Here is a 16,123-nt window from a genome sequence, read left to right as displayed (position 1 = left end):
CTAGGAAATGGTTAGTATCTATAATATAGGATTCAAGTCTTTGCACTATAGGTTGCACATGCTGATCAACTAAGGCTGATATATGTTTGGTGGGTGCTGGTACTGCGAACGGCTGAAAGCAAGGGGAAACTACAGCCGTAATTTTTCCCGAGGGCATGCAGCTTTACTGTATGGTTAAATGATGATGGCGTCCTCTTGGGTAAAATATTCCAGAGGTAAAACAGACCCCATTCGGATATCCGGAAGGCGACTACTCAGGAGGTGGTTGTTATTGGTAGAAAAACAAATGGCATTCTGCTGATTGGACCATGAAAAGTCAGGTCACTTAATCGGGCAGAAAGGTTAGAAAATTTAAAAAGGGAAATGGATGAGTTGAAGTTAGATATAGTGGCAATTAGTGACATTCAGTTGCAGGAGGAACAAGACTATTGGTCAGGTGAATACAGGGTTATAAATACAAACTCAAATAGGGGTAATGCAGGAGTAGGTTTAATAATGAATAAAAAAATAGGAGTGCGGGTAAGCTACTACCAACAGCATAGTGAATGCATTATTGTGGCAAAGATAGACACGAAGCCCATGCCTACTACAGTAGTACAAGTTTATATGCCAACTAGCTATGCAGATGATGAAGAAATTGATGATATGTATGATGAGATAAAAGAAATTATTCAGGTAGTGAAGGGAGACGAAAATTTAATAGTCAAGGGTGACTGGAATTCAAGAGTAGGAAAAGGGAGAGAAGGAAACATAGCGGGTGAATATGGATTGGGGGAGAGAAATGCAAGAGGAAGCCACCTGGTAGAATTTTGCACAGAGCATAACTTAATCATAGCTAACACTTGGTTCAAGAATCATAAAAGAAGGTTATATGCATGGAAGAATCCTGGAGATACTACAAGGTATCAGATAGGTTATATAATGGTAAGACAGAGATTTAGGAACCAAGTATTAAATTGTAATACATTTCCAGGGGCAGATGTGGACTCTGACCACAATCTATTGGTTATGAACTGTAGATTAAAATTGAAGAAACTGCAAAAAGGTGGGAATTTAAGGAGATGGGACCTGGATAAACTGACTAAACCAGATGTTGTACAGAGTTTCAGGGAGAGCATAAGGGAACAATTGACAAGAATGGGGGAAAGAACTACAGTAGAAGAATAATGGGTAGCTTTGAGAGATGAAGTAGTGAAGGCAGCAGAGAATCTAGTAGGTAAAAAGACGAGGGCTAGTAGAAATCCTTCGGTAACAGAAGAAATATTGAATTTAATTGATGAAAGGAGGAAATTTAAAAATGCAGTAAATGAAGCAGGCAAAAAGGAATACAAACATCTCAAAAATGAGATCGACAGGAAGTGCAAAATGGCTAAGCAGGCATGGCTATAGGACAAATGTAAGGATGTAGAAGCTTATCTTACTAGGGGTAAGATAGATACTGCCTACAGGAGAATTAAAGAGACCTTTGGAGAAAAGAGAGCCACATGTATGAATATCAAGAGCTCAGATGGAAACCCAGTTCTAAGCAAAAAGAAGGGAAAGCAGAAAGGTGGAAGGAGTATATAGAGGGTCTATACAAGGGCTCTGTACTTGAGGACAATATTATGGAAATAGAAGAGGATGTTGATGAAGATGAATTGGGTGATACGATACTGCGTGAAGAATTTGACAGAGCACTGAAAGACCTGAGTCGAAACAAGGCTCCCGGAGTACACAAAATTCCATTGGAACTACTGACAGCCTTGGGAGAGCCAGTCCTGACCAAACTCTACCATCTGGTGAGCAAGATGTATGAAACAGGCGAAATACCCTCAGACTTCAAGAACAATATAATAATTCCAATCCCAAAGAAAGCAGGTGTTGACAGATGTGAAAATTACCAAACCACAGCTGAAAAATACTGACACTAATTCTTTCCAGACAAATGGAAAAACTGGTAGAAGCCAACCTCAATGAAGATCAGTTTGGATTCTGCAGAAATGCTGGAACACGTGAGGCAATACTGACCCTAGGACTTACCTTAGAAAATAGATTAAGAAAAGGCAAACCTACGTTTCTAGCATTTGTAGACTTAGAGAAAGCTTTTGACAACGTTGACTGGAATACTCTCTTTCAAATTCTAAAGGTGGCAGGGGTAAAATACAGGGAGCGAAAGGCTAATTATAATTTGTACAGAAACCAAATGTCAGTCATAAGGGCCGAGGGGCATGAAAGGGAAGCAGGGGTTGGGAAGGGAGTAAGAGTTGTAGCCTCTCCCCGATGTTATTCAATCTGTATAATGAGCAAGCAGTAAAGGAAACAAAAGAAAAATTCGGAGTAGGTATTAAAATTCATGAAGAAGTAAAAACTTTGAGGTTCGCCGATAACATTGTAATTCTGTCAGAGACGGCAAAGGACTTGGAAGAGCAGTTGAACGGAATGGACAGTGTCTTGAAAGGAGGATATAAGATGAACATCAACAAAAGCAAAACGAGGATAATGGAATGTAGTCAAATTAAATTGGGTGATGCTGAGGGAATTAGATTAGGAAATGAGACACTTAAAGTAGTAAAGGAGTTTTGCTGTTTGGGGAACAAAATAACTGATGATGGTCGAAGTAGAGAGGATATAAAATGTAGGCTGGCAATGGGAAGGAAAGCGTTTATGAAGAAGAGAAATTTGTTAACATTGAATATAGATTTAGGTGTCAGGAAGTCATTTCTGAAAGTATTTGTATGGAGTGTAGCCATGTATGGAAGTGAAACAGGGACAATAAATAGTTTGGACAAGAAGAGAATAGAAGCTTTCGAAATGTGGTGCTACAGAAGGATGCTGAAGATTAGATGGGTAGATCAAGTAACTAATGAGGAGTTATTGAATAGAATTGGGGAGAAGAGAAGTTTGTGGTACAACTGGACAAGAAGAAGGGACCGGTTGGTAGGACATATTCTGAGGCATCAAGGGATCACAAATTTAGCATTGGAGGGCAGCGTGAAGGGTAAAAATCATAGAGGGAGACCAAGAGATGAATACACTAAGCAGATTCAGAAGGATGTAGGTTGCAGTAAGTACTGGGAGATGAAGAAGCTTGCACAGGATATAGTAGCACGGAGAGCTGCATCGAACCAGTCTCAGGACTGACGACAACGATGGGTGCTTTAAAGCCAGCAACTGTAAGACGGCCAGGATGATTAGGTTCGTGTATCTTAGGAAAAAGGTAAAAGGTGGCGTACATGGTTTGTGTGGGATAAAAAGTTCTATGGATTGAGGTGTAAGTCCTTGTGAGGGGCCTGCAGGCCAGTTTGAATCACAGGGTTGGGATCTTGATGGCAGATGCTATATGTAGAGGTGTCCGACAGCTGGTGTAGGCTTTATTAACATACTCCCATTGGTCAAGTACAGCAGTGGTAGATCCTTTGTCTTCTGGGAGGATAATGGAGTAGTCAGGTTCTAGGGATGAAGAGCCTGGAGTTCTGCAGAGGACAGGTTAGGACCATGTTGTAAGATCTGAGGAAACATTGTGAAGCAATGCTGGGTGTGAGAAATTCTTGGAAGGCTTGTAAGGGTGGTAGTGGTGGTGAATCAAGTTGGGATTGTTCAAGATAGGGTTTCAGTGACAAGTTTGCTGTTGGAAACGTTTTGGGGTTGGATGGCAAAGTGATACTTCCAGTTAACATTGTGTATAAAGGAAAGTAGGCCCTTCACCAAACACCATGGTTAAATGCAGGTTTAGGGCTGAAAGTGAGCTGTTGATCTCATCCTCACTGAAGGCCAGCTACACACTTTTGCCCACATCAAACCTACTAACAAACAACAGTACTTACATTTTGACAGTTGTCATCTTTTCCATGTCAAACATTCCCTCCCATACAGCCTTGGCATTACAGGCAAACATATTTGTTCGGATGCACACTTTACAGCAATCCACCACCACACTCACTTCAGCCTTCACTGGACATAATTATTCCAACAGCCCAGTTTGAAAGTGCCCATCTACCTACCCTATGGCTCCTACCACTATGCATCCTCCTACCACTATCTATTCTAGCCCTGTGACTGGCGAAACATATACTATCAAAGGGAAAAGCCACCTGTGAAACAACACATCATATACCAGCTGTTATGTAAACACTGTCTGACCTTTTAGATCAGCAAGACAGCTGCCCAGTTGTCAGTCAGGATGAAAGGGCATAGGCAGAGGCAACTCACAATATCCTGTTGCAGAGCATGCTTTACAACATGACAGTCATGACCTTGGTGCCTGTTTCACCACTTGCACCATCTGGATTCTTATCCCTGACACCAATTTCTCAGAACTCCGCAGGTTTGAGCTAGCACTACAATATGTCCTTGGTTCTCACCAACCTGGCCTTAATTTATGTTAATTTCTTCCATCTCAGCATTTATTCACAGTAACCACTTCTTTCTCCACTCCATTATAGCTTTCTACATTTTTTTTCTGACTTGTCTCTTTTTTTTGTCATCCCCCCCCCCCCCCTCAACTTCTGTTACATACAATGCACTTAGCTTTTCCCTATTACTGACTCATGCAAAATGTTTAAGTAGTAATCTCTCTCTTGCATATTACCTTGTCTTTCACTTTAAGCTCTCGGGTTTTCAAATCTCATTTGGTGCAGTCCCCAACGATCAGTCTTTTCTTCTCATTCCATCCTTCTGTGTGTGTTTCCCTGCTGATCTGCTGATGTGAGTTGGTGGAATAGCTCTGGGAACCAAGGTGATTGGTTGCTTCTCCCTTAGTTTATGGTCCGAGTGTCCTGCACTTCTCAATCTTTCTCAACCTATCCGTAATTCATCTTTGAGGAAGGAACTATTTGCTCCAATAGCTGAAGTAATGTCATCACTTCAGTGTTATGCATGTGTCAACTGAGCTAGATGTTTCATCGTCTGAAGATAAGTGCTACATAGCAATTCTGTTCCATAATTTGTAAATTTTCTTGATTGAATTTTCCATTGATACAAAAAAAAGAAAATAGTCCCTACACGAGTTTTGCATCCACATTGAAGGTTCAAGTAGTTTTGTATTCAGTTGCACATTAAATATGTTTCCATACACAATGCAACAAGTATAAGGTTCCCAGAGAGGAGTAGTAGTAGTAGTAGTAGTAGTAGTAGTAGTATGTCACAGTAGCTGGTCTTATAAATTACCAGAATAATTGTGATTCAGAGGTTCCCTATTGTATATGAAAAGAGACAGTGCCATCATTATGTGTATATGCACAAATGATTACCGTAAATGGGTGTAAGCATACACATTAATTTGACACATTCACTGATACAAATAAATCATCTCATTAACTGTTGGCTGAAAAGCGGGGAAGATTTTTCATAATGGAAAGTTTTCTATTAATATTTTAGTTTGTTGTCTTAAGGGCATGTAAGGTACAGACATTATTTTTCATTGTTTGCAGCATGCTGACATTAACAGTAGAGCAAGTGCTACTGCTCAGAACTGTGAAACATGTTACCATGAGGGATACACTGCTAAACAAATAGTTTTAATGGAAAAAATAGTATTGTAGTCACAGCCTTACCAATCCCTGCTTGGCCTACAACCCATGAAAGGCGCAGAAACAACATTATTCCCCAAATGCTGAGAAGATTGCGAACCAGGACTCCTTGAATCCATCCAAATTTAACTGGAACTTTCATGTCTTCGGTTGAGGCACCAACAAATTGTTCTATTCCCTGTAAAGTAAAAGAAAGATTTTTTAAAGAATATCTTGAGTCAGTTTGCCATACTTCAGTAACTGTTCAGAAATGATTACTTGATTAACTGCAGAAAGAGTAAATCACAGATAAACCCTGACCTCTTAATATATTAACTTTTCTCCATTTACAAAATTGTTAAGGCTTTCGTGGCCACTTGTTGACAAACTGCCTATTGGCTTCTGTCTCGGGTTCTTCGGACGACGTTCATCTAATGATTTTTCTGACGTTTCGCCAGCACGAGTGGCTGTCATTGTCAAAGCTTCACCCTCCATTGCCAGTGGTGAACTGGAGCCGAGCTCGCGGGCGCAGACTATATGTACCTGGCGCGCCAACGTCCGAGGGCTTCTCTGCGGTCATTTCCGGTGCAGTTCTCCTCTTGCTACCTGCAACAGTCGTTCGCTGCAGTACGGGAAGCCAGGGTCTGTTGACCTTAAGGCTTTCCTCTTTCTTGTTCAAACTGTTCGCGTGTTTTTGTATTTCTACAGCTTCTCTGAACAAGCGCGTGTGATAGTGCTTCTCTACAGCCAGAACTTCCGTGTCAGCGAATTTTATTACATGGTCGGTCTCATTCTGTGTGTGATCTGCCATGGCCAATTTCTCCACCTGCCCCAACCTGCAATGTCACTTATGCTCTTTGATCCTGGTGTTGATGGATCGTCCAGTCACTCCGACAAACTTTTCCGCATGTGCATGGTATACGGTATATTCCCGACATTGCAAGTGGGTCTCTCTTCTCCTTCGCCGATCTAAGAAACTCTTTGATCTTCCTTGTCAGTTTGAAAATCGTCTTTATGCCTTGTTTGCGCAATATACGGCCGATTCTGTCCGTCACTCTGGGAATGTATGGCAGAAAGGCCGTACCCGACATTTCTTTTCTGGTTCCTTACTTTGCCGAGTGTTTGGCTCTGTTATACTTCTAATACAATTTTTGGAGTACCCATTGCTCCTCAGGACAGTTTCCAGGTGTTGCATTTCTCGTTCGAGGTGTTGCGGCTCACATATTCATCCTGCTCTCGTTATGAGCATACTAATCATGCCTCTTTTCTGGCTTGGGTGGTGGTTTGACAGTTTGTGCAGGTATCGGTCCGTGTGTGTCGGCTTTTGATACATTCTGTGTCCCAGGTTTTTGCCGTCCATTGTGACCAGCACATCTAGAAATGGCAGTTTATTGTCCTTTTCTACTTCCATGGTAAATGTTATGTTGGCATGGAGGCTATTCAAGTGTCTTAGGAAGTCACCGAGCTGTTCTTCACCATGGCTCCACACCACGAAAGTATCATCAACGTACCTGCACCACACCTTAGGTTTGCAAGTCGCCGAGTCCAGTGCCTGTGCTTCGAATTGTTCCATGAAGAAGTTGGCCACCACTGGACTGAGCGGAATACCCATAGCGATGCCTTCCAGCTGTTCATAGAAATCTCCATTCCACGTGAAATAGCTCGTGGTGAGACATGATGGAAGAGCTTTCCGATGTCCTGCGGGAAAATGGAACCAATGTGTGGCAGAGCGTCACTGAGTGGCACTTTCGTAAATAATGAAACAACATCAAAGCTGACTAAGATTTCGTTTGGTGCAAGTTTCAGTTTCTTCAGCTTATCAATGAAATGTCCTGAGTCCTTAATGTATGTGTCGGTCTTCCCCACGTGTGGCTGGAGCAGAGAGGCCAAGTGTTTTGCCAGTCTATATGTCGGTGATCCAGGAACGCTAACGATCGGTCTCAGTGGAACGTTGTTCTTATGGATCTTGGGTAATCCATACAGCCGAGGTGGTAGGGCTTCTGTGTTGCGCAGGTTTCTCTGTTTATAATTATTAGTATTACTAAAATTGATCAAAGGGACAAAATTGTACCCAGATGGATTAAAACAGGGTCGAACAATGAGTTAATCCTCGATAGTTCAGCACCAAAAGTCCTTTCAATAATGTTTGGACTTTTCCAAACAATATTTCAAATTTCCATAGGCAGGTTTAGGTAAAAAAAAAGTATCAGCCACTGTGCGCTCAGGTTCTTCATTATCCAGTTTATCAGTATTTAGTGTCTTCGTTTGTGACAGATTTGGAAAACATGCTAGAACCAATGGAGACCACTCTCAAACAGATGACATGATCCAGTACTGAGCATCATATTACAGACTCTTATTACTTATTCCTACAAATAATTAAGTGATCCCACTAAGATTAGCTGCTACCGTTCAAACAATATCATTTCATGTTTTAAGAATATATGGTTATTGGGTCTCTATGCCATACCAATTGTGAACTAGGACTTCGCCAATAATTCTATTTAATGTTGCTGTGACTACTGAACTTGTGTGTGTACTGTCTCATAGTTTGTGTGTGAAGTTTGTGCTTGATTTGGCCACTAGATGCCACCTGGCCTGCTAGTACAGAAGCAGCTGCATCCCATGTTAGAGCTAATGACTATACAGGCTGGAGCACAAAGCTCCGCCAGCCACTTGTGTGTCACCTGTTTTCTGTGCTATGTCTTTAACGTGTTTAAATGAATGTATCTTTGTGCATTCATGTATCATTTTTAATGTGCCGCATGATATCTGTTAAGCAAAAATAAAATAGCTGGATGAGGTAATCAAGACTATACAGGAAACATTTTTCAACTGAAATGCAGAAGACTATTTTCAAGCTGTTAAAAGAACAAGAGAAACAGCTATCTCAACATTAAATGCAACTTAAAATTCAAAATCAGCAAATTCAGTTGAAACTGTTGTTGCAAAAACAGCATGAAACACACTAAAATGGAACATACTGTCTTGCTCAGATATCAGCCCTAGAGTAAATTAATGCTAAATTTGTTTTCTTTCTGAAATTTACTTTCAGACTACAGTTGCTCAAAAAATGTCAAAATTACTTCAAAGGAAGCATTTTCCAAATTTTTATTATGCAGACAATAATTTATGTTTTGCCAGTCCAATGGCATAGTTATTTTTGATGAGGAATTTTTATTTCACAGAAGACCTTGAATTTCATAGCATCACATGCTTTACTAATACACATTTGCTGGATGGACAGATGGATTTGAAATTATTGGGCATCAGGCCTTTTCTTGACGTTGTGGTACTGGTGAATGAAGAGTACTCTTGTTAATATGAAATGCAAATGTCAGTGGTAGCCATAGCACTAGAAAATGTCAAGTTCAAGTTAGATCTAGTCAAATTATTGTTACACGTTTAAAAAATAATAAAGCAGTGGAAGTCAGTACGGAGGGTTGACTGCAGGACTAAAAGGCTGAGCCAACCACTGAAAAAAAAGATTTCAATGTAAGAAGGAATTCTGTATCAGTCTAATAGAATTAAGTTGTCAAGAGCAAAACAGTAGTACCAGAAACAGCCCTGGCACGGATGACCTTGGGATTTAAGGAGTCAGATGAGGTGCCTGTTGACCATATGCCTGGGAGTCTTAACCCATACAACTGGTAAGGGCTATCCTCTGATAACTGTTAGGGTTGGTACGATCCTTGCCTAGTTTCCATAATGGAATTAATATTGCCTCCTTCCAAGTTGTGGGGTGCTGACCATCAAACCAAATCTGACAAACAAGAGAGAAGCTAACTTTGGCTTCAGGGCAAAGATGGAGCATGGCATAATGAATCTGACCAGATCCAACAGCAGCATATCTGGCCACAGACCAAGCTGACTCCAGTTTCCACATAAGAGGCAGAGCATCCTCATTTTCACAGTCGTACAAAACACCTAGAACACAGGAGTTTGTCTGGATGATGCAGCAACAGTAAAAAAAAAAAAGTATCCAAGTAAACTCGGGGCCATGTCTTTAGGCTTGTCCAAGACCGCAAGGGGAGGTGTATTGCCCTTGCCTGAAGTCTACCTTATTGTCTTCCAATTTGCTCACAATCCACCATCTTTTGGAAACTGTTCTGCTGTAAAAAACAGCCTGCTCACTGTATCACAGCCAGGTTGCCCTTTGAACTGACCATTTTCATAGTGTCGAACACCATTCAGGACAGCAATGAATAGAAACAGTCACTGGAATGCAAATCTGTGGGCACTTCTCACTGAACCAAGTCTGCAAGAACAAAGCTAAATGGCTGAAAATAACTATGTAATTGTGGAAAAATGTCATATCTGACCAGAGTTCAAAAGGCAGATATTCTCTGCATGTTTTTGCTTTAGGTGCAGCAAAGGTTGTGGCTCCATCGCAGCCAAGCACGAACTCACCAGTGACCTGGCTTGATGGGCACAGCCCACTTAATGACCATTGCTCAGAATCCTGGTGCTCTTAAGAGACAGGAACTTACTCATTGTATGTATGGGGAAGTATTGCCGTGTGTTTTAAGCCCCCTCAGGATAACAGAAAAGGTGAAAGGGAGGGACAGTGGTGTAGAGTTGGGAATTGTTGATGTAGTGCTACCCGTGGAGGCACACGGGAATGTGGAGAAGACTGGATGGTGGGCTGCTAGCTGCAGGGTCAGGAGAGCTGTGTTTAAGGTGAAGGAACAAGTGAAAAAAAAAAGAAAGGGTAAGAATTATGCAAGTGAGCCTGTTATGGTGCCAAGTGCTGGTATGCCAATCAGGAATGATAGAGAAGAGATGGCTGTGAGAAGATGTCAGCCAATTGCACACTGACCAACACCTCTCCAGGATGAACATGTGATAGCAGTGGCCCCTTTACAAAGAGAACATAAGCACTGCGTCCGACTGATTGTGGCCAATTCAAGAGTAGCTTAAAGACTAGTGATTTAGTTTGTAATATGTAGCATTGTATATACTGAAGAAACTATTATTTTGTCTGTTACCCTTTGCTAGTGACATCTGTGAAACACACAGTTAAGTATTGTATTTGTTCATTTTGTAACAAAACTCATTAATACGATTTGTTTGAATGTTGTCTAGCCATCCGAGAAAGCATGTTTCCAAGACACCCCACACTCTACTACGATTAGGCAGGATTCAACATTTGAACATTTGATGACTAGGCTGGATTCGACAGAGCGTGTGAGAATTGGCGAAGTATGGGAGGCTGGAGTGGCAGAAGGAAAGGGGATAAAGGCATGTGGAGCCCAGAAAGGTTAGGAGGTTAAAATTGTAGCTGGGGGTGTTAGGGGAGTGGAGGGCATGTTGCAGAGAGATTTCTCACCTACACATTTCAGGAAAGGAAGTGGTGGGAGGATCCAGATGGGATGGTATAAACTCCAAAGCAGTCATTGAAGTCAAGTAGAACATGTTGTGCAGTATGCTCTCATGCCTCACTTCCTTTTCCTTGTATATTTAAAAAATAAATAACTAGCCTAAAATTAAATAAAAATAAACTGAAAATTAATTCCGACTTCCATACATACAAGGTGAGAATATATAACAACTTCCATGTAATAATAAAATAATAATAATAAAGAAGAAAGAACAACATTTGAACACCGTTGGTATTAGACTATAAAACAAGTCTCCTGGTGCTATAAAAGCAATCAAGGAGATAATAAGTTTTCAAATATCTATCTAAAAAGTGCCTCTATGCTCCACGATCTGAATGTGACTCAGATTCCATCTATTCTGGGTTTCAACCCAATCTGTCTAGAAGGTGATTTCCCTTCACAACGGGAAGACAGTACCAACCCTCTCCTTATACCAGGACAAAAATTCATCTCAGCTACCAACTTTATGCCTCACCAGTGTTCTCTGCGAACTGCTGGAAGAATGGTAGCCCAAAGATTATGCTAGTTTCTCAAATAATGCAACATTTTCTGCCCACTATCATTTACAGGAGGGACAATTCACAACTAACCATCTAGTTAGGTTGGAGAGGCAATCACAGGATTTTTCTAAATGCCACCCTCTCATTGCACTCTTTTTCAGCCTATATAAGCCATATGACACTGCTTGGCACCATCACATTTTACTCACTCTCCATGAATCGGTCTCTCAAGGTTCTCTACCAGTTTTTATTCATCAGTATTCATCCCACCAATCATTTTGGGTTAGAACTGGTATATCACTCTTCTCTCCATATGTCCAAGCGAATGACACCCCTCAGAACTATGTCACACTTTTCCTTATCGCCGTCAAGTGGAAGTGACCTTTGTTGGATCTCTGCACTGTTTGTCAATGATTGTTGCAATTGGTACAGCCCCCGATTCCATTTTAAATCTCCGAGTTGTTGGGCCCAGGTATTTAAGTGAGGTAACTCATTACAATTGTGACTCATTTATATTCTGGTGTCACAAAATGCAATGTTTTGGGTTTTATGACGTGCACAATTATACATTTCTCAATACTTAAGGCAAGTTGTCAACCCTTCTGACATATTGAAATATTATCCACTTCTAAATATTTGTGCATATTTTTCTCACATCCTTCATTATAGCTGCATAATCTGGAGAGTAGGGGAAAGAAAAACAGAGTGAGGAGGGCACACCCTTCATTACTTCTAAACCTATTGATGACCCAAGATCTTAGACAACCTGCAGTGTCTTCTGTAGCAAGACTTCATTTCACTGTAGTTACATTCACAAGCATTGGTGTGGTGCTCAGTTACCATTTACTCCAAGATCCATGGTTGCCACAGACAGCCTTTACATATGACCAGAATTTATTTCAGTTTGTGAGGGATTTTGATCAGATTCTGCTCTAGTAATGACTGGAGGCTTCAGGCATTGACCTTCTGACAGATGAGTGCATTTGATTTATCATCATTTAACACCTATTGTTGAGTAGTCACTGTTTATTTAGAAGTTTGTACACAGAGACTGTATAACACAGAGGTTCCTCCCATTAGGAACATATGTACCCATTGTGAGGTAGCAATTACGCTTCTAAACTTGAGCCACAGTTCACCTATGTGCTCCAACACAGAATTAAATGTTTCAAGATCCTCCCTGAGACTTCAGTATTGCACTTTTATCTAGTTTATTGAAAATAAGTCATTCTTATTGTTTTAGTTGATCTTTGCACTGTAATAATCATTGTTGTTACTGACACTTCACACTGCCACCAATACAGTCTGGACATTCTCGAGGGGTCAGGCCCGTTTGTTGTCATTGGATCTAATGTGTGTGTTTTTCCATCATGAGTGTGCTTCAGAACTACTTTTATCTATTTCAGGTAGTTTTTTTAGGGAATACACCTATTATTTTTTAGCTGCTTATTTCAGCCTTGGGCCACAAAAATTGTATCACCATCAGTTCTTGTTATTACCGAGCCAATATCAGATGATTCTGAGATAAGATGAAACCAGTGATGATACTACACATTTACCAGACCGTCTCCATTTCCCTGAGGCAGTATGTATAGTCTGTGCATTTAGTTTGTTTTGCAGGATGTAACATCACTCCCACCATTTACATAACTGCAATTATCCCAACTGATTATTGGATGATTTAAGTCTCCTACATTGATGACTTCATAATTGGCCAAGATATGTACTAATGAGTTGAAGTTCTCTGTAAGCTATATTAGAACAAATAAGCCCACGGTCACAAACATTAAGTCAAAAGTAACCAGGTTTCGATGCTACTATGAGTGTCGTCTTCAGAATTAGACTAACTGTTCTAAAATATATTAAGTATACAATACATTAATAAAATTAAAGTTTGTACTGACTGGAAAAATATGCAGTACTTACAAGTCACATATTGAAAAAGATCTAAGCCAGAAAGGCAACGTCCTGAATAGTTGTAAGAAAGATGGCGAGCCACTAAGGGCTGCTCGTACTTTAGTGAACAAGGGTTGCAACAAAGCTGCTTGTTCACTGAAGTACGAGCAGCCCTTAGCGGCTTGCCATCTTTCTTACAACTATTCAGGACATCGCCTTTCTGGCTTAGATCTTTTTTTAATATGTGGCTTGTAAGTACTGCATCTTTTCCCAGTCAGTACAAACTTTAATTTTATTAATGTATTATATACTTAATATATTTTAGAACAGTTAGTCTAATTCTGAAGACGATGCTCATAGTAGCGTCGAAACCTGGTCAACTTTGACTTAATATTTGTGACCGAGGGCTTATTTGCTCTAATATAATTCTGACACGGTCACTGAACCTTAGCAGCTATGTTCAAAGTTTTATATTTCTCTGTAAACTTTTTGGTTACATCTGTATGTACCCGCTGAACAATAAAAAGATTCACTTTTAAGTTTAGGTCCAACTTTTATATCAAGTCTTGCACAAAGAAACTCATGTGCTTCAATTTCTGCCTTGGTGGAGTTTAAGTTTGTCTACTGTGACAGTTACAAAAAATGCCTCTATTCTTCATTAGCTTATCATTTCAATATGCACATCCATTTACACAAAAAAATAACCCTGCTCTCCATGAAACCGTGAATGCTTTGGCAGTTTGTCTTTGCAGTTTTGGGATTTGTTGAAGGACTCCTCTGGATATGTCAGGGATGCACTCCACAAAGGAAGCAAGCTACTCTGAAGGGAAGTCAAACGGCGTTCAGAATACAGACACTTTGACTGTCGCAATTTTATCAGTGAACTGCCGAAGTATTCATAATGAAGTTCCCAAATTTACTGCCCTCCAGGGAAGTTCTTAAACTCAAATTATTCTTGGGACTAACAGCTGGCTGAAACCTGTAGTGAAAAAGCTCCGAGATATTTAGCAAGACATGGACTGTATATTGGAAAGATGAATTAGAGTCCTTTGGAGAGGGAGTGTTCATAGCAGTTGATAAAAATATTGTCTCTATTGAGGTCAAAGTTGAGAATGACAAGTGTAGGTGAAACCAAGTTAATTTTTTTTATTTTTTTACTGGCCTTCCAATTCTGCTGTGACAGTTTTACAGTCATTCATTCAACAAAAGTGTGCAGTCAACAGTGCATGTGTACCCAGATCTTACAATACCGATTGGAGACGACTGTAACCTACCAGGTATAGACTGGGATGTCCATGGATTCATAGTGGGTGGGGGATTCCAGACAGATAGTCATGGGAAATACTTTTGAACACATTTTCTGAAAATTCTCTTGAGCAGCTAGCTTGGCAACCCGTACACAATGGAAATATCTTAGACTTTGTAGCTACAAATAGGCCAGACCTTATCAACAATGCCAGTATATAAACTGGTATTAGTAAAATGTCATTATAGCAACTACGATCACAAAAGTTAATAAATCAGCCAAGAAGGCATGGAGAGAGTTTCTGCTAGATGGAGCAGATAAGCAGTTCGTAACATCTCACGTACACCATGAATTGGCATCACTTAGTTCCAGTACGATTGATATAAAGGAATTGTGGGCAATGTTTAAGCAGACCATGAATCGTGGTGTGGAGAGTTACGTACCTAGTAAATGGATAAAGGATGGAGAAGACCCACCATGGTTTAATAACAAAATTCGGTAGATGCTGAGGAAGCAGAAGTTGTTGCACTCTTTGTTCACAAGGGAATGCATAAATGATGACAAGCGAAAGTTAGTCACAAAGCATACAACAACTGTCACTGTCACTGTCACATCTTACCAAAAGCTCTGGCAGAGAACCTGAGAAAATTCTGATTGTATGTAAAATCACCAAGTGCATTTAAGGCTTCCATTCAGTCACTTGTTGGCCAGTCTGGTGTGGCAGTTGAAGATGGCAAAACAAAACTTGAAGTTTTAAATTTCACTCTCAATAAATCATTCACACAGGAGAACTGTCCAAACATACCGTCATTTGACCATCAGACAGAATCCCATATGTACTACACATTTCTGTTGTAGCCAGCTGTTGAAAGCAAAAATTGCTCTACAGCATTGGCCTCTTACCTAGCTTGCATTCATGGTGAATCTCTTGCACAGAACCAAATCCCAAGCAAATGGAAAATGCAAGAGACTACAGTATGTAAGAAAGATAAAAGAATGGACCTGCAAAATTATAGACCAATATCCCTAACTTCTGTTTGTTGCAGGATCCATGAACATATTCTCAGTGCAAATACAATAAACTTTCTTGAGACTGAGAAGCTCATGTGTATGAATAGTTTGGTTTTAGAAACTATCACTCTTGCAAAACTCAGCTTGCCCTATTCCCACATGATATACTGAAATCTATGGTTGAAGGGCAACAGGCAGATTCCATATTTCTAGATTTCTTGACAGCATTCGACATGGTGCCCCATTAAAGGCTTTTAATGAAGGTACAAGCAATTGAATAAGTTGACAGACATGTGCATGGCTCGAGAACTTCTTAAATAATAGAACCCAGTATGTTGTCCTTATTGTCAAGTGTTCATCAGAGAGAACAGTATTATCCAGGGTGCCCCATGGAAGTGTTATAGGGCCACTGTTGTTCTCCATATACGTAAATGATTTGGCTGACAAGATGGGCAGCACTCTGTAGTTGTTGGCGGATGATGCTGAAGTGTACAGCAAGGTATCGAAGTTGAGTGACTGAAGGAAGATACAAGACAACTTAGACAAAATTTATAGTTGGTATAATGAATAGCAGCTAGTTCTAAACGTGGAATAATGTAAGTA

The 16,123-nt window shown here is 40.3% G+C and overlaps 1 protein-coding gene across 13 annotated transcripts in view; it reads right to left on the bottom strand.

The window, feature by feature from the left end:
• Positions 1–16,123, bottom strand: part of LOC126282231 (bumetanide-sensitive sodium-(potassium)-chloride cotransporter-like) — a 221,222-nt gene that overhangs the window by 184,372 nt on the left and 20,727 nt on the right. For all 13 annotated transcript variants that reach the window (XM_049981807.1, XM_049981797.1, XM_049981800.1 and 10 more), the window contains one exon: positions 5,532–5,685. In XM_049981807.1, coding sequence (XP_049837764.1) covers positions 5,532–5,685 — 154 coding nt within the window. The remainder of the gene's footprint in view (positions 1–5,531; positions 5,686–16,123) is intronic.

The sequence above is a fragment of the Schistocerca gregaria genome, chromosome 7 (genome assembly GCF_023897955.1).
Source record: "Schistocerca gregaria isolate iqSchGreg1 chromosome 7, iqSchGreg1.2, whole genome shotgun sequence".
Taxonomy (NCBI): Eukaryota; Metazoa; Arthropoda; class Insecta; order Orthoptera; family Acrididae; genus Schistocerca; species Schistocerca gregaria.
This window is presented reverse-complemented; position numbering and strand designations above follow the sequence as displayed.